At 37.3% G+C, this 15894-nt stretch overlaps 1 protein-coding gene across 4 annotated transcripts in view; it reads left to right on the forward strand.

The window, feature by feature from the left end:
* The window catches only part of blnk (B cell linker), a 25902-nt gene continuing 10008 nt past the window's right edge, over positions 1-15894 (forward strand). The window contains exons 1-9 of one of the 4 annotated variants that reach the window (XM_049007989.1): positions 1-122; positions 796-858; positions 6184-6230; positions 10734-10799; positions 11928-11984; positions 13084-13133; positions 13436-13473; positions 14615-14741; positions 15681-15757. In XM_049007989.1, coding sequence (XP_048863946.1) covers positions 27-122; positions 796-858; positions 6184-6230; positions 10734-10799; positions 11928-11984; positions 13084-13133; positions 13436-13473; positions 14615-14741; positions 15681-15757 — 621 coding nt within the window. In that variant the 5' untranslated portion in view covers positions 1-26. Of the gene's footprint in view, positions 123-795; positions 859-6183; positions 6231-9358; positions 9768-10733; positions 10800-11927; positions 11985-13083; positions 13134-13435; positions 13474-14614; positions 14742-15680; positions 15758-15894 lie in introns of those variants that run through there. The other 3 variants (XM_049007990.1, XM_049007991.1, XM_049007992.1) reach the window with 3 other exon arrangements.

Below are 15894 nucleotides of genomic sequence, written 5' to 3' on the forward strand. Positions count from 1 at the left end.
TAAGAGCAGTACCACTGTTTCGTCTCATGGAAGACTGGAGAGCAATGGAAGCGAAGCGGCTTCCCACCAAGGAGCAGTGTGAGGCCTGGAGTTCCTGGCAGGTTGGCAGCTTTCTTTGTCAGGTGAGCAACAGAATCGCTTTCGCCATTGGCTGGTCAGTTTGCCGTTATTTGAAGTTATAAGGTTCTTATACACACACGGGTTATCAAACTGTGTGTGTGAAAAGGCCTTAATGACCTAAAATGGCATTCAATAGGCAGATATATATCGATATCAGGCCTGCAATATGGCTAATACATGCAATAAATAAACCCTTATACTGATTCTGTTGTCTGATACTGAATACTGATACTGAATATTACAGGAGCATCAGAAATGTAACAATATTTAACATATTTGATTAATGTAACACCTTATTTGAATAGCCCTCCTACAGAGGATATACAGAGTATTTGTAACACATGAAGAACTCGTTAGTTCATATTCAACGATTAGTATGACGTTGTCTGAGTGAATAATTCAATTCAATGAAATTAGTCTAAGAGGGTGTAGGTCCATGAATCGTGACATATACTCTGTATACTGTGTATTATGTTATACACCAACAGATAGCAAAACAGCTGAATTGTTGAATCTGAATTGTTGAAATGCTACAAATCCTCTGTAGGCGGATTATCCGAATAACATATTATCAATTCATTGATGTATCTTCTTTGCCATTGAATTCGGTCTGGGAGAGTGAACATTCTGTACTACATCATATCTGTTTTTACTTTCATTTTTTGATTCAAATAGAATGGAATGAAAGAATGTTCTGACACTGTGAAAAGGATGAACATTGACGGACGCAGGTTGCTGGTAAGATCATGCCGATGTCTGTCTTGAAATCCACAACACAACATACACACAGAATTGTGAAGGCAGCATTGTAGATTCAGAAAGTCCCGCACTCTGGTTAAAACCTTTGCACACATATAAATACAAGTAAATCAATAATGAGTTAATACATTAATTAACGTCAGTATATGCAGAAGGTTATGCATGAAATTATCAGAAATCGGTAGTAAAACACTAAATAAATATATACATGTATGCTCAGGATTTTCCACACCCAAATTCTGGCGCCGTACTTTTGGATCCAATACAGAAACTTCCTTTTCACAACTGCAGCCTGACCTGTATAAGTTAACAAGGGTCTAATTGCTTGCTGTAATTTATGCTTCTAGCCTCACGAATCAGCGACTGCAGGAAATTCCCTTAAACTGAAAGGAAGCTAGTTTTTCCATTTTCAAGCCTCTCTTCCCAGCTTAGCCAGCTGCATGTTGCCATTCAGTTTGCCAGCAGGAGTCACAGTTGTCAGAAACCTCAGCGAGGACTTATTAAAAGTCAATGCAAATGCTGTTCTACATCAGCGGCGTAATAACTATTAGATATGAATTTTTAGATGGCTTTAAAGTTATACTGGAACACAATCTGTTACCATGTGGCTCCTTTAGCATGATGACTGAATTGTAAAGTGCTAACTAAGAAATGAGAACTGAAAAAGAAGGACGACAGACTTGCATGTGCTTTATAGTGGAGGAGCACAAATAAAAAAATGGAGTTTATCTTCCGACTAAACGTGACTCCAGACAGGATCTGATACCTTAACCATATCCTGAAAATTGCAGGCAGGCCAACATGAACCAGCTGGCATCATAAACTTCCGTTAATATAGAATCTCATCTGGTTCTCTGTTTACTTGGCTCTTGTCAGTCTTTTGAATAATACATGGTTTTTGATTTAAGCACAAATTATTATTGCTTGTATTGTTTGGAGCTGAGTACCACCACTGAGAGCGGAGAAGCAGACGATAGCGGTGCAGGATGACAGGATATTGACAGCCATGTATAAATAGTCAAGTGTTTGTGGGAGCCGGGGAAAAATTTATGATTTTTTTTTTTTTAATAAGCTAGAGGCTGCTGTAATAAGAGGCACACTTGTATGAGGACAGCAAGTGATTTGTGTAAATTAGAAGCAAAGTTTGTTTTGTCCTCAATCCATTTTTCAAGTAACACCATTGGCTGGGGTTCAAGTAACATTGTGGGCTGGGGGTGTGTTTTGATTGTGAGCCAGATCCACTTCCAGCCTATTGAGAATTCCAGTTTTATAAAAAAACAAGTACTGCTTCAAAAAATGAACTTGAGTAAACGTACTGGTCCCTTAAACTCCTGAATTAAGATAAAAAGTATGGACCACGCCTTCGAAATAAATTCGTAATTCATGCCCACGGTTTTTCAAACCGAGAACTCGGTTTTGCAGCAATTTGTGCTCATGGTTTTGCAATTTGTTCCCACGGTTTAGCAATCATTGTGCACGGTTTTGCAATCTGTACCCACTGTTTAGCAATCTGTGCACACAGTTATGCAATCCATACCCACAGTTTAGCAATTTTTGTGCACGCTTTTGCAATCCATTCCCTGCTTGTTATGCTAATTGTTTTTCCTTTGTGCTACTAAGGTTTTTACAGTACAAGCATCAGTGCTACGAATTTATATCTGGACAATCAGTCATGCAGTAAATGGAACTCTCCAGAGACACAAAGTTTGTCTAACAAGAATGCCTGGGAATCTAATGTTAACGGGGTTGGTACGAACTGCAATACCACGCAAAAGGATTGCTAACCCATCCACACACATTGCTAAATCGTGGGCATGGATGACCTGAGCCCAGGCTTCATATAAATGAGTAGCTTGGTTTGGCCTTCAGGTACAAATAATTTAGTATTTTTTCACATTGAAATTAATGCAGCCTTCTAGCAACTTTACTCAATGGGCTAAAAGCATTCAGCTTCCATTAATTACCTAGCTAGCTAAAACACAAATGTAAATAAATTGGTTCAATGTAGTTATGGTTCAAATGTTGGTAGTTAAAAATTATAACGTTAAGCGTTATCACAAACTAAGAGCATTGCTGGATGTACGACATTTGTAGATGCCGAGAGAAGTTAAACTGAGGGGGGAAGGTCATGAGATAAAACTACGACTTGCATCTTCACATCAGAGGCCAAATCCTTGAATGCAGATATCGCAACGTGCTTTGGAAGGGAAATTTGACATGACATCATAGCATCATTACTCTTCATGGTTTTGATTTGGCAGGAGCCATGAATTTACTAGTTCTATAGTCAAGGAAATCCCCCCCCCCCCCCCACCCCGAGGTTATTGGTGATTGTTAACTTTCTATATTTTCAACGTCCAATTTTGGCACATAATTTAATATTATGTGCCAGTAGAACCAGTAGGCTAATTTACAGAAGCAGTGGATAAATACCAGAATGAAAGTGCCGTTACAGTACTTCGTATGTGCTGAAGTAAAAGCACACCAATTTAAGAGTACTTATTAAAGTACAAATTCTGAAAAGCACTACTCAGTTACAGCAATGAGAGTATTTGTAATATGTTACTTTACACCCCTGATAGCATGCGAGTCAAATTTTCAGAAAGGGGAGCCATCAGACTGTTTGGTGAACTACACTAACATTTAAAAACAGAGTTTAAAGCATGCCACTTAAACTGGGCAAGATCTGCTGAATTGGTGAGTAAAGGTGATCAAAAGATCGCGAGGTCGCGACCCGTCGCACTCCTGAGAATGTAGCGCTCACAGCACTGCGCAGGAGCCAAGGGCTTTACCTGCTGCCAATGCATATTCATGTGGTATTTATACATGAACCATCTGCTGAATTCCTGGTGCGAATTCACAGGTTCGACACAACTTTTTTTTTCCCTCTTGGACTTTTGTTACGCAGTCAAACAGCTTCTTCTTACCAGCACTTTCCAGCATTTCCAGATGATTTCCAACACAGCACAGTAAAACAAGCCCTGTGTAATTTAAGGATTCAAATGGCAAGTTGAACACTGACATTATAAGCTTCGTAAATATTCTCTGCTGCATTTTGTCCAATAATATTGCAGCATGTGCAAAAAAGAAATGGCAATATTATAGGCCTTGCTGGATAATAACGGTTTGAATGGATTAACTTCGATGCTCTGTGGGTTATTATGTCTCAACAACATGTAATGCAGGTGGGATGACACAATATTACAGTTTACATCCAGTAATCCTTGAACCTGGATTTGCACTCAAATAGCCATCATTTTTGCATCAAAGAAGATAATTCATATTTTTTGCTTATTTTTTACCAAATGCCAAGTGAAGCCTTTGGATTTAGGTCCAAATGACTTGCATAGTAAGGGGTCCTGTTATCTATGGTCAGCAAAAGTCTGCTTGCTAAAAATATAGGTTTGGGGCTGTTTGAGTTTTCCCTTCACCTTCGGATCTATATGATAGGAAATATAGCAGGGTGCAGGCTGCTCATTGGGTTCAGAATAAAAAGCTTCACAATGATGCTGTCTCAGAAGACAGGGCTCACTAGAATGCAAGGCTGCTGCACACCTCCAAAGCTGTGGCTTGCAGGTCTGTCTTCAGTGTTTGTGTGGAGTTGCATGCCCCCCCCCATGGTGCTTCCGGTTCCCTCCTGCTGTCCAAAGACAAGAAGGTTAACTAGAGTCTGTCAATTGCTCATAATATCTGGTTGTGGCTGCATGCACCCTGTGATGGATCGGCCCCCCACCAGAGGTGCATCCCTGCCTGGGATGGGCTCCAGGGCCACCTGTGACCCCGACCAGGATAAGCGGTTGGAAGATGGGTGGCTCTCCAAAGAAAACAAAACTGTATAAATATACAAATAAATAAATATACAACTACATACATAGCAATTTGAACAGTGCAAACTTACAGAAAACAAATGATCCACCGGAAAAATGACACGTTTTTTGGAATCAAAATGGCATCAAAATATTGAGGCCTTTTTAAAATTAAGATTTCATTTGACAGAGGTAAACATCATTAAATATGATATGATAAAGTATCACGAACAACATGATTTATATGATCTGTTGTACTTCTCTGTGGTTAATTGCCAACTGTTCATTTATTCGTTAAAATTTTGGCTTGGCTATACATGAACCGCAACTTTCTGATCACAGATGTTCATTTGCTTGTAGGGGTAAGGACATTTGTCTTGAATATGCAGAGCCATTATTTTTTTCCCCTGTGTTGGAGCAAAATCATAAATTATTCAACTTCTTAGCAGCATGTGACAAGGCACTGATAATTTAGATTTTATTCATGATCAAAAGGCTAAGCTTGATTTTTTTTCTGTCTTACAGAAAGATTATGAGCTAATAGGAAAAAACAAACCATTTTCATCAAGATAAAATGATTTTATTTTTTATTAAGGATTCCTTTGCCTAAGGTAAAAAAAAATGACAAGATCAAGGATATTCAGCCAGCATGTCCAATAAAAAAAGGGTGCATAGAAAATTAAATATAATGCTACAAATACTGGCACAGAATTTTTGTTTTTAAAATGTTCAACACATAATGCTTCAAATATTGCAAAAAAAGTTTGTCATATCGGTACCAGTAATGACAATATATGTAAATAACTGGTATGTTGTCCATCTCAAGTTTCCCAGTGCTTATTTATTTATGGTGACAAAATCATGTATAAAAGACTCCCCTCTCTCTAAAGAAATGTATGATAATGTATTAAAGTGTTGCATGATAAAAGATAATTATATTAATTTCAGCAGGCACAAATAAAATGATATATTTCTCTTAAATATACAAACATTTGCACCCACAGTCTTAAAAAAAGCTTGCATTTTTTTTTGCAAAGGAAAATTAACAAAGTATCATAACAATGCAGCGATGGCTGGGTTAAAATATTTATTTAAAAATGTCTCCATCTACTGGTGCTAAGGAGGCATTGCAACTTAAAAGGATTTTCGTACTTTGAGATAAAACACTCAAGCGAAACAAAAAACAAACATCTCAATGAATATTTGTTTGATCTCCATTATAATAAGACTTACAAATTCTCATATTCATGCGGAATTAAATGTGGGTTGTACAATCAAGATAATAAAATCTAGTTCGCAGAATGCTTTGACAAATTATTACCTATGTTCAGAAGCAGGAAAAAACATTGTATACCGCTGATCAACTCTTGTGAAGAATATAGAGGTTATGCAAACATAAAGTGGTAGAGACTCACAGCACTAATTCCCAAGCAGATAGATGACTTGTCTGACTGTGCAGCTTTTAATATCCATCCATTCATTGTCTTTGTTTCTACAGACACTGTCACACAGAGATCTCAACAGTTTCAGTCTCATACACCAACCGTAAGTACAGTGCATGGGAAATACACAAATTTATTATTATTTTCTTTTAAAAAAAGTCACTACCTAGTAATCCTATGAACTTGTGTCACAGTGCAGAATAATTAGGAAGCTGTTTAACTCTCTATAAATATACTGTATATGTCATGTGATGTGACCTTTACTGCAGATTATGAGGCAATCAGGTTCGTTACTTTCATAACAAAGAGTCTTTTGGATAAACATTAAGGACAATTAAAACAACGTCATGTACAGTGCCAGTCAAAAGTTTGGACACACTACGTTGGCTACAAAGGAGACTTATAGTGTCACATCGCATGACCTGGCCACCCAACCTAAATACAATAGAAATGGTTTTGGAGAAGTTTGACCAGAGAGTGAAGGAAAAGTGACCAATAAGTGACCAATAAGTATGTGGGACCTCCTTCAGGACAGCAGGAAAAGCATCCCAGGAGGCCACGTCATGAAGCTGGTGTAGAGGAGGAAGTAGGGACAGTCTCTGAAGCAATCGGGGTTAAGGCCCTTACTCATGGGCCCAATGGTGGAATCACTCTGCCAACCATGGGATTTGAACTTCGCATCCTTCTGAGTAGAATATAGAATTATTCTAAAATGTACAGAACAAATAAACCTTTATACAGGCTGGTGTGTCCAAACTTTGTGCTGTATACATCGGCACATCTATGTATTTTTGTACAGTCCTTTATCTAAACTGTTAACACTAAGGTTCATAACTTTTAAGTGGGTAAATATGCATCACTTCCGTTATGTCCTTATATTGAGGTTTCTTGGGCTGCATGCCTGAGTGATTTCTTTCCATGAGTTAATGATCATTTTGCTAAACAGGGAAGTAACAAAGCTTCTTTGTTAACTGTTCAGGCAAAAGCCCATACAGATAAGTTGATTTTGAGGTCGACAGTTTATGTATTGAGAGATAATATAAAACACGTGAGTTTCACCATGTGGCTCTTGTCTCTTTATGGGAAATTTGAGTCTGCAACTCTGTCCATGGAGCTGAATCAAATGTATGAAAGACCCTTAAGAAATAAGCATTACTTTGTACTCATGCAAACCAGTTTTTTTTTGGTGTTTAGGAGTCTATGGCCTTTAAAATATGCGATAACTTTGTGTTAAAGTCAAGGTCTTTTGATTCTTAGTTATTTGAAGGGAAATTTTTTAATATTGTTAAATGTTTAATTTAAAATATTTTAAGACTGCGATGCTTTTTTGTTTTAACTGACCTATGTGAACAGCATTGAAGAATTTAATTACATATCATTAGCTCGATAATGTGAAAAGGGTGAAAAATTAACATAGAGGAACGTCCTTTGTAACTTCACACAGAGAACTATATTCTCTGAGAAAGAACCAGGCAGTACAGAAAGGGAGGTATTTTTATACACAGTAGTTCCTGTTGAAATCCCAGGAGGTCTCCACTTGAGCACTTCACCCCAGTATCTTTGTACTGTAAGTTGTTGAAGATATAAGTGTCAGCAAGTGACTAAATGTAAATGTAAATTTCATGTAATATAAGTGCAGATCCGTGGATTCTTGGGAGCATACTTGGATCCAGAGGTGTGATACGTCTCGTAATACTTTTATGTAGTCAGAGGGTGAAAAGAGGCTTTTTCTTTCAGCCTATGTGTGTATAGAAATGGTGTTTCGATCTGTGACACCTTGACTGTAATGAGAAACAGCGGCATTAAGAATGTAAGCCGAAGTGAGCATGTTGCCAATAGCAAGGGGGAAGCAGATGGTCGCAGCAGACAAACACAAACACAGAAGCTAGTCTGTGAGTACTAAGTTATAGGTTATGTATTCATTTGTTCCTTGTGCTTGGAAGGCTGTTTACAGATACTTCCTGTTCAGGCAGTTCTGCTTAAACATGGACCGTCCAACTTTCACTCCCTCTCGTGTGTCTTCTGCATCTCTCTGCACCTGTTTTCAGTGTTCAGTATAAATAGCGTCATGGATCATTTGAGCAGCCAGGCGAATCTGTAGAAACCTCAGGGGAGGCAGCATGCCGTGTTTGTGTCAGAGAGTTCACACCTAGCAGGCTTTTTGTGCAAACGATAGGCCAAAACAAGGGTCTAGTCTTAGAACCAAAACGAAAACTCACGCTATGCCACTACATTACCTGGATGTAGTATTTTACAAGGTGCCTTGATATGGGGAAGGGGAATCATCTTTTGTTCAAGTTATTGTGTGTCCCTGTAAAGTCAGACTGTTAACCGACATATCGGTTTAAAAAAATAATAATAAAATATACTAGGCTTAATGTTGAAGTGATTCCAGCAAGGGCTGTATTTTGACATGAGAGCAGTACAATGGCTTGTAGTGATGATGCGTAGGTACAGGCAGTGTGGCAATTCCAGTGGTCTTGCTGTGGGGTCTTCGCCATAGGAAGCCAGAGGTGTAAACTACTGGAATAGCAGAGCAGAGTCACCACACTGGTGTCAGAGTCAGAGCCGTTTTGGTGGGATGCATAGCCCATATCTGCCCTTTGGTACAGCAGTCACTGGGAGATGATTAAGCTCTAGTCAACTCACCATGTTAGTATAAAATGACCAAGCGATTTGTACCTTTGTTTATGTAATGTTTACCCCATATGAATCCTTATGAGCATTTTTTTTAGCTATATAATTTAAATTAGCAATCTGGGCAAAAGCATTGACTATATAATTACGAACGCAGTTAGAATCTGGCGAACTTATATTTAAGTTAATACTAGAGAAGATTAGGGACTGTTACTTGTTCTACCTGTCTAACAATATAGAGCTTACGTCTGATTTAATTTTTGCTTTATGTTTTAACATAAAAATACTCTTTTAGCATGATACCCAAATAACATTCGATTGTCCAAAATATTTAACAATAATAATAATAATAATAATAATAATAATAATAATAAATGTATTATTATTTAACATACACACACACGCACCACTTTCAATTCAGGGAATATAGTGTGAAGTCGTTTAAAAGATTCCTTCAAAACGATTTAATATAAACTAGCTGTTTGAGAACTTTGAGACACTAGACTAATTATTGTGAAACTTTCCTATCTGCTCTGCAGCGTTAAATGCAAAGTTGAAAAAGGAGAACTATCCTCTTTGTTTTTGGTTGCTAAATGAGTGCCAGAGCCTTGAGACAGTCAGACAATGACTACAGCATGAGAAGTCCGTCTTAATCATAAAACAGATGAATCCGATGTAGTTATAGAAAAATTATGTAACGATAGTTCTTGAAACGTTTAAATATGCACTTTATTGTAAAAACTATAGCATCGTGTGACTACACAGAGGAAGTGCAGAGGAAATTTGAGTAACCTATGGGTAACAGTCGCGGTTATTGGCTTGTAGGGTAACTCTTATTTCCAAGGGAGCAGTTAGTAGTGGCATGAACGCCCATGCCAGCTCCAGCGTGGGGAGGGGCGGCTATAAGGAGAGGCGATCGTAGTGAGGGGGGCTCCAGGCTGCTCAGCTCTTAAAAGATGGACAGGCTTAATAAATTCACGGCTCCTGCAGCAGAGAAAATCAGGTACGGCTGAACTGACATTCGTGTAATTTAATCAGAGTTATTTATTTTCCTTTAAGTTTATATACTTTATATACTTAAGTTTATATCCACGATGTTCCTGTTTTCCGATGTTTGACGAATCCTTACACGCTGATTGATGTTGTGAGAGTCACGTGAAGAAGTTGATTTAAAATAACAAAAGCAAGAAATACACTCTTTTCTTGTGTATTATAAGGGGGAAAAACGGTAATATTGTGTAACTTTGTGTTCTGCTTGTGGGAGTGCAGTATATTGGTTAATAATATAACTAAACGTATACAGTGTTTGTTCAAAGCTCGTGGTATCTAGTCTTTTTATTGGAGTTGATACATGTAAGAAATGTTTCAAAAGAGATATTGAATATATGTGCAATGTATGTACAATATGGTAGTGTTGTAATTTGTATAAACTCAATAATTACCTTCGGGTATTGCCTTCAAGAGTCAACTTGGTGTGGAGTGAAGTTTCGCTAATACTGCTTTGGATGCTGGTATGATTATGTGTTTAAGCTCTCTGTATCTGCAGTCAAATGGACTGCCAACAGAACCAACCACCTTTCCAAATTTATATTTTAAAAATGCGTGATATTCTTATCAGTATGTTTGTGTATTGGCAATATTAAATGGCACGTTTTTTCTTTACAATAAGTGGTTATTACTTTTGTATCTATGTTTTGTTTACGTACATAAAAAGACATACAGTAAACCTACTCAGTATTTTGGTTTACTGTACTGAGTTAAACTGGAAAATTGAACTTGTTTGGCAACATAGAGCCTGCGATGAGAAATGTAAGGTATCAGATATTGCTTCACGATGTTTTCTTAACCACTTGAAAGTTATCAACAGTTGTTGTTCAAAGGGAAAGGTTCAAATTGAGACGTGAATGCTGCATTTACCTTTTTATTAATGCGTGGCCACTTTTTAATTGTCAAATTATGTATCTCTCAGGCAGCTTCAAAAGATGGTCCAGGATATAAAGAAAAATGATGGAAGCATCATTAACAGACTGAAGAAGTAAGTTTCGGTGAATTCCATTGTGTACAGAGACTTTAGGTTTGTGGTTTGGTGACTTAGGCCTCTGTGCCTCTGCTGGTTCAAACTCCATAATCGGCAGAGTAGTCACATTGCTGGGCCCTTGCACAAGACACTTCACCCTGGGAAAATACTCCGGAGGCCCTAGATAAATAGTGGAACCCTATATACACATTTCTGTGTGTGTAGATTATGTTTATATTACATTGTGGGGACCAAATGTCTGTTACTTTGACGTTGTGGGGAGTTTTCCGTTTCCCAAAACGATCTGTGAATGCAATCGGAAAAAAAAATGACAAAAATTTTGTATTTAGTTTGGTTACTTATGATTAAGGTTAGGGTTGGGTAGGGATTAAGGTTGCCATTGTTGGGATTAGGGATTTTCCCATACTAATGAATGGAGAATCTCCACAAGGATATAATGACAAACCTGTGTGTGTGTGTGTGTGGTGTGTGTGTGTGTGTGTGTGTGGTGTGTGTGTGTGTGTGTGTGTGTGTGTGTGTGTGTGTGTGTGCCTCAAAAAAAGACAGCAAGATGATACATGTGAAAATGAATGAATTCCAGTGGCCAAGTATTATTTCAATCATCATTCAACTAGTTTGATTATCCCATTTGAAGAACTAGGTAACCTGGAAATGAGGTTTGTACTGGAAATGAGGTTTGTACTGGACATGAGGTTTGTACTGGAAATGAGGTTTATAGGTACTTTATGAGGTCACTGTGAATGCTACTTTGTAGATGTTTTAGCTGTAGATGTTTCTGGGATTTAAAGAAGACACTTATTTTTGGAAAGAAAACTAGAAGACAGATGATAAGATGAAACCTGCCGAGGAGTAATTCCTCTTTTCTCATAATTATCACCTGGTGTTACAGATGTCTGTTAAAGAGTGGAACTGGAGCAACTGAAATTAGATGCGGAGAAATGTCGACGGACCGAATATTTTCCAGTCATACATTCTGTTGTGTTAGTGGGGATGAGAAGCTTATAGTACTCACTCAGGAAAGAGTATTTGTGTGACGTTTAAAACTACATACTGTAGAGATTTGGGATATTATAGAATATTGCACTTCCAAATATAATTTCACCCCATTCTTTATTCAATATATAGGTTTCAAAATGATCAAGCGGCTTTCATTCGGAAAACGGGGAGAAGTACATGGGACCGGTATGATCGGACTTGGTTCACATTATACAGAACTGTCTTCTCTGCCTAATCTGTCCTTGTAATTCCCCATGATTGAGTGCTAGACAGCACCTGGTACATGTCTAGCCCATATACTACAGTCTGATTACAGGGTTTTAAACACAGGGCTTCGACATGGACCTAGTGACTCATCATTCAGCACAAAACTTCTCTCATTTGTGTGTCATAACGGATGACAAAACTACAGAATCATCATTTTTATAAACAGGCCAGAAAATCTGCTTCCTCAATAAGTGTCTGTACAGCGAATGGTGCAGCACATTTTGGCATAGATGCCATTAATCAAAAAGACAGGGGAGAAAATCCTGCACTTGAAAATTAATTGACTGGCTGTTGTGTAACAAAAGGATACCTGTAGGGCGTTATGTAGCTGGTTCAGTGCCATAACTAAAATAATACAACATAGGCTATAATACTTAACCTAGAGTAAACATTGCAAATGATTTAATGATGTGATCTGCAGCCAGTAAAGGGAAGCAGAATGTGTTACAGTCATGAAAGGAAATGATATTGTATACTTCAGGTGTAGATCATCAACTAGCATCCCAGTGACAGAGGGTAGAATCAAAGAAGAAAGCAATTAACATTCTCGACAGTGTAGCGACTAACAGTAGTTATGCAAATGTAAAATGCTATAGCGAGATATTTACTTTAATGTAGAAGTAATCTTTCCGTGTCAACAACAACGTGGTGTTGTGTAATATACATGATTTATGTTTGTTGGTATGTAGCTGATAAGTTCTAGTTTAGCTGTTCTGAACAAATCTTTAGAAAGTGAATCCAAGTTTTTTTTTGTTTGTTTTTTAGATGGTTTTTACCTTCACTAGCACTAGCACTTTATATATAATTAAGATATAATCCCATTAATCCTTATACCTGGACAGTGTCTGCCCTCATATTTTCAGGATTCCATCCTCATTCATAAATAAATGATTTAATATATCAGTGTACAATATCTGTGTATCATGTGGTCTGCTGTCCTCATAATCTATGACTGCCACAAAATGGCAACATGTAACAAGGTCTGATTCATTATTATAAATGTATCTTTTAAATGCAGATTAAAAACTAAACGGCCACCAAGGGTACCTAACAGAGACTATAATCAAGGTGAGACACTTGAAACCGCAAACAGTATCATTGTTCTGGTCTTAATACATGTACAATGCACACAGCTTGCATCATTCTTGTGCTCGATATTCAGAAGAATTATCACATTTGTCTTTTTTTCCAAAATTGCATTTAAGCAAACAAAACATAGATAACAAGAACCGGTTTCCAGTTTAATTTTTATTCAAGAATTTTGAATAACATGGAAACTGTTAAGAAGCATTAGGTAAATTAATTGTCAGTGCACAGTGCTGTTTTAAAATGTAATGCTTATTGTTTTGTTTGTCTGCTGCGATTTGTAGACGACCCAGAGGAAGCTCAGTCATCAGGGTCAGAGTTTGTAAGTTTATGTCCATTGTTGAATATGACTATATTATTAACAGAAACATAGTTCCTCATGCATACACTACATTCCTACTGTCCCTCATTGCAGAAGAAACTAAGGTGAAACGTCTTTGTAAATCCAGCAAACATCCAGCAACATTAATTGCAAAATGTAACATTGGTTGCAAAATGAAATCATAAGGAGGACGCTCTAAAAAACATCACATACATATAATCCTATCAAATGTTTCAGTAACACTTTCTATGAATGTGTCTATAATAATCTATGAACACATTCATAGCACATTATGAAGCATTCATGAACCATTATAAACATGAATATAAATATTTATAAAAAGGCATAACATATTATAGCCGTGTTTGTTATACATTATGAATGCTTTATGAAGCTCTAATCTATAATGCACTGTAGATACCTTATCCCTGCAGTGCATCCTTGATTTTTATTCCGACCATTATAATGCATTATGAAGGTATTATATTGCATTATAGATGAGAACTTCATTGGAGCTTATGGGGTATTATAATCAACACTATAATGCCCTATGACTGTGAAAAGAAGATGTTGTAATGCTTTCTTAATTCTTATGCTGACCGTTATAATGCATTATGAAGGTATCTATAATACATTAGAGGTGACAGCTCTAAGTAACATGTTACCAATGTTTCTCAAATATAATTTGCTATAGTCAATATATATGATATAGATAGTACATATGAAAAACAAGACTATTCAAAATAGCTATTTCCATCTGCTAGGCTTGAGTGTTAAAATGAGAGATAAACGTCACCCACAATCTTTCAATGCAAACATACCAAAGCAGATATACCTACTTTTTGTCTATAATCATTAAGGTCTTTCTGGCTGTTGCTTGAAGAACAATATGGGAAACATTTTGCTAAATGTCTTTGCTCGGAGTCAGGGTATAAAATCAGTTAATATAAACATGGTCAGGGATCGCATAAGTTTGAGTAGAAAATGAAACTATAGTTTCATTGAAACATGTCTAATTTTGAAGAGGCTGCGGATGTGATAAATAAAAACAAGACTGAATTGAAGTCCCTGGGGCCTGTGGGTGGGGAAGTTAGTTCTAGGTACTGAATGTCAGCAGTGCTGATACTTGTGGTCTTTGTAGGAGAGTGACACATATGAGGACCCACTGGAGAACCAAGATGACAGTTATGAACCTCCGCCCTCTGAGTGCTCCAAGAGAACATTCATGTCAGCCTCACCTCCATATTTCCCAAAGGGGGAATACTTGGGTAAATGGGTCTCACTCCGCCAAAAGTTTAAACACAAGCAAGGCTGCCATTAGAGATTTTGGGCCCCACAAAAGCATGTCATACTTGGTCCCCAACACGGACCATGGGTAACACTTTACTTGACAAGGCTGATATTACTTATGTAACCAAAAACTAAGTCTTAGTTGCATATTGATTTCATGTTAATTCATCAATTATCAATCGTGGCACGTTTTATCTCAAGCAATTACTGTATTTGCTATTATATCTGTTAATTCTGTGAACCTTTATCAACTACTGAAGGAACTACTGAAGGAACTACTGAAGGTCCAAGTAATGAATAACACAAGTGAAACACTGATCTCATGTTTGTTCGTCATTAATACATTTTGACGCATCTTTTATCTCAAGTAGCAACTATATTTGTTCATGATTTGTTCATAATTTGTAGTTAAGTAGTAACTGAGTTATTACTAAGTGTTTGTGCTCCGTCAAGTAAACTGTTACCCAATTATGTTCCAAATTTTTTCAGGGGGCTTGGAAATCCCCTCAATTCGCCACCATGAAACTAAACCACCCACCACTGTTCAGCTTAGAGGCAGGGCACAGTCCTCTCCTTTCCCTTTAATTTAATGATCTTTAACATGTATTACGAAACAAATGTGATAAATTCAGTGGTAATATGGTAATTCAGCCATACTGTTGTAACACTCATACAGCAATTTTAGCAATGCACTTGCCACACTGAGTGTCATGCAGTGGTGAATGGTAGTGCCACTCATTCAAAACACTCAGCCTGGACACATTTGATGAATTTTTTATTCATTTTATTCATTTGTCATTGTTTTATTTAACTTTGTTATTGACTTTGAAATGATCACAAATAATAAATTGAAAGCTTTCTTAGATTAGCTACTGTATGATGTTTAAAATGCAAGTTCTGCTTTCTCCGTACCCCAGACAGCCGAGAGAGCCGCCGTGGCAGGACATGCCAGCCCACTCGGAAAAACCAAGCAGCTCACGCAGTCGAGAGCGATGTAAGTAAAATGCTTTTTCTCTTTTCATTGTTGAAGTATTAGATATTATATCTCTATAATCATGTCTATTTCAACCAGCGTAATGTTTTGCACTGAAATCCTGTCCATGGTGTGTCTTGGTCTTATTTACATATTCT

The sequence above is a fragment of the Brienomyrus brachyistius genome, chromosome 3 (genome assembly GCF_023856365.1).
Source record: "Brienomyrus brachyistius isolate T26 chromosome 3, BBRACH_0.4, whole genome shotgun sequence".
NCBI lineage: Eukaryota > Metazoa > Chordata > Actinopteri > Osteoglossiformes > Mormyridae > Brienomyrus > Brienomyrus brachyistius.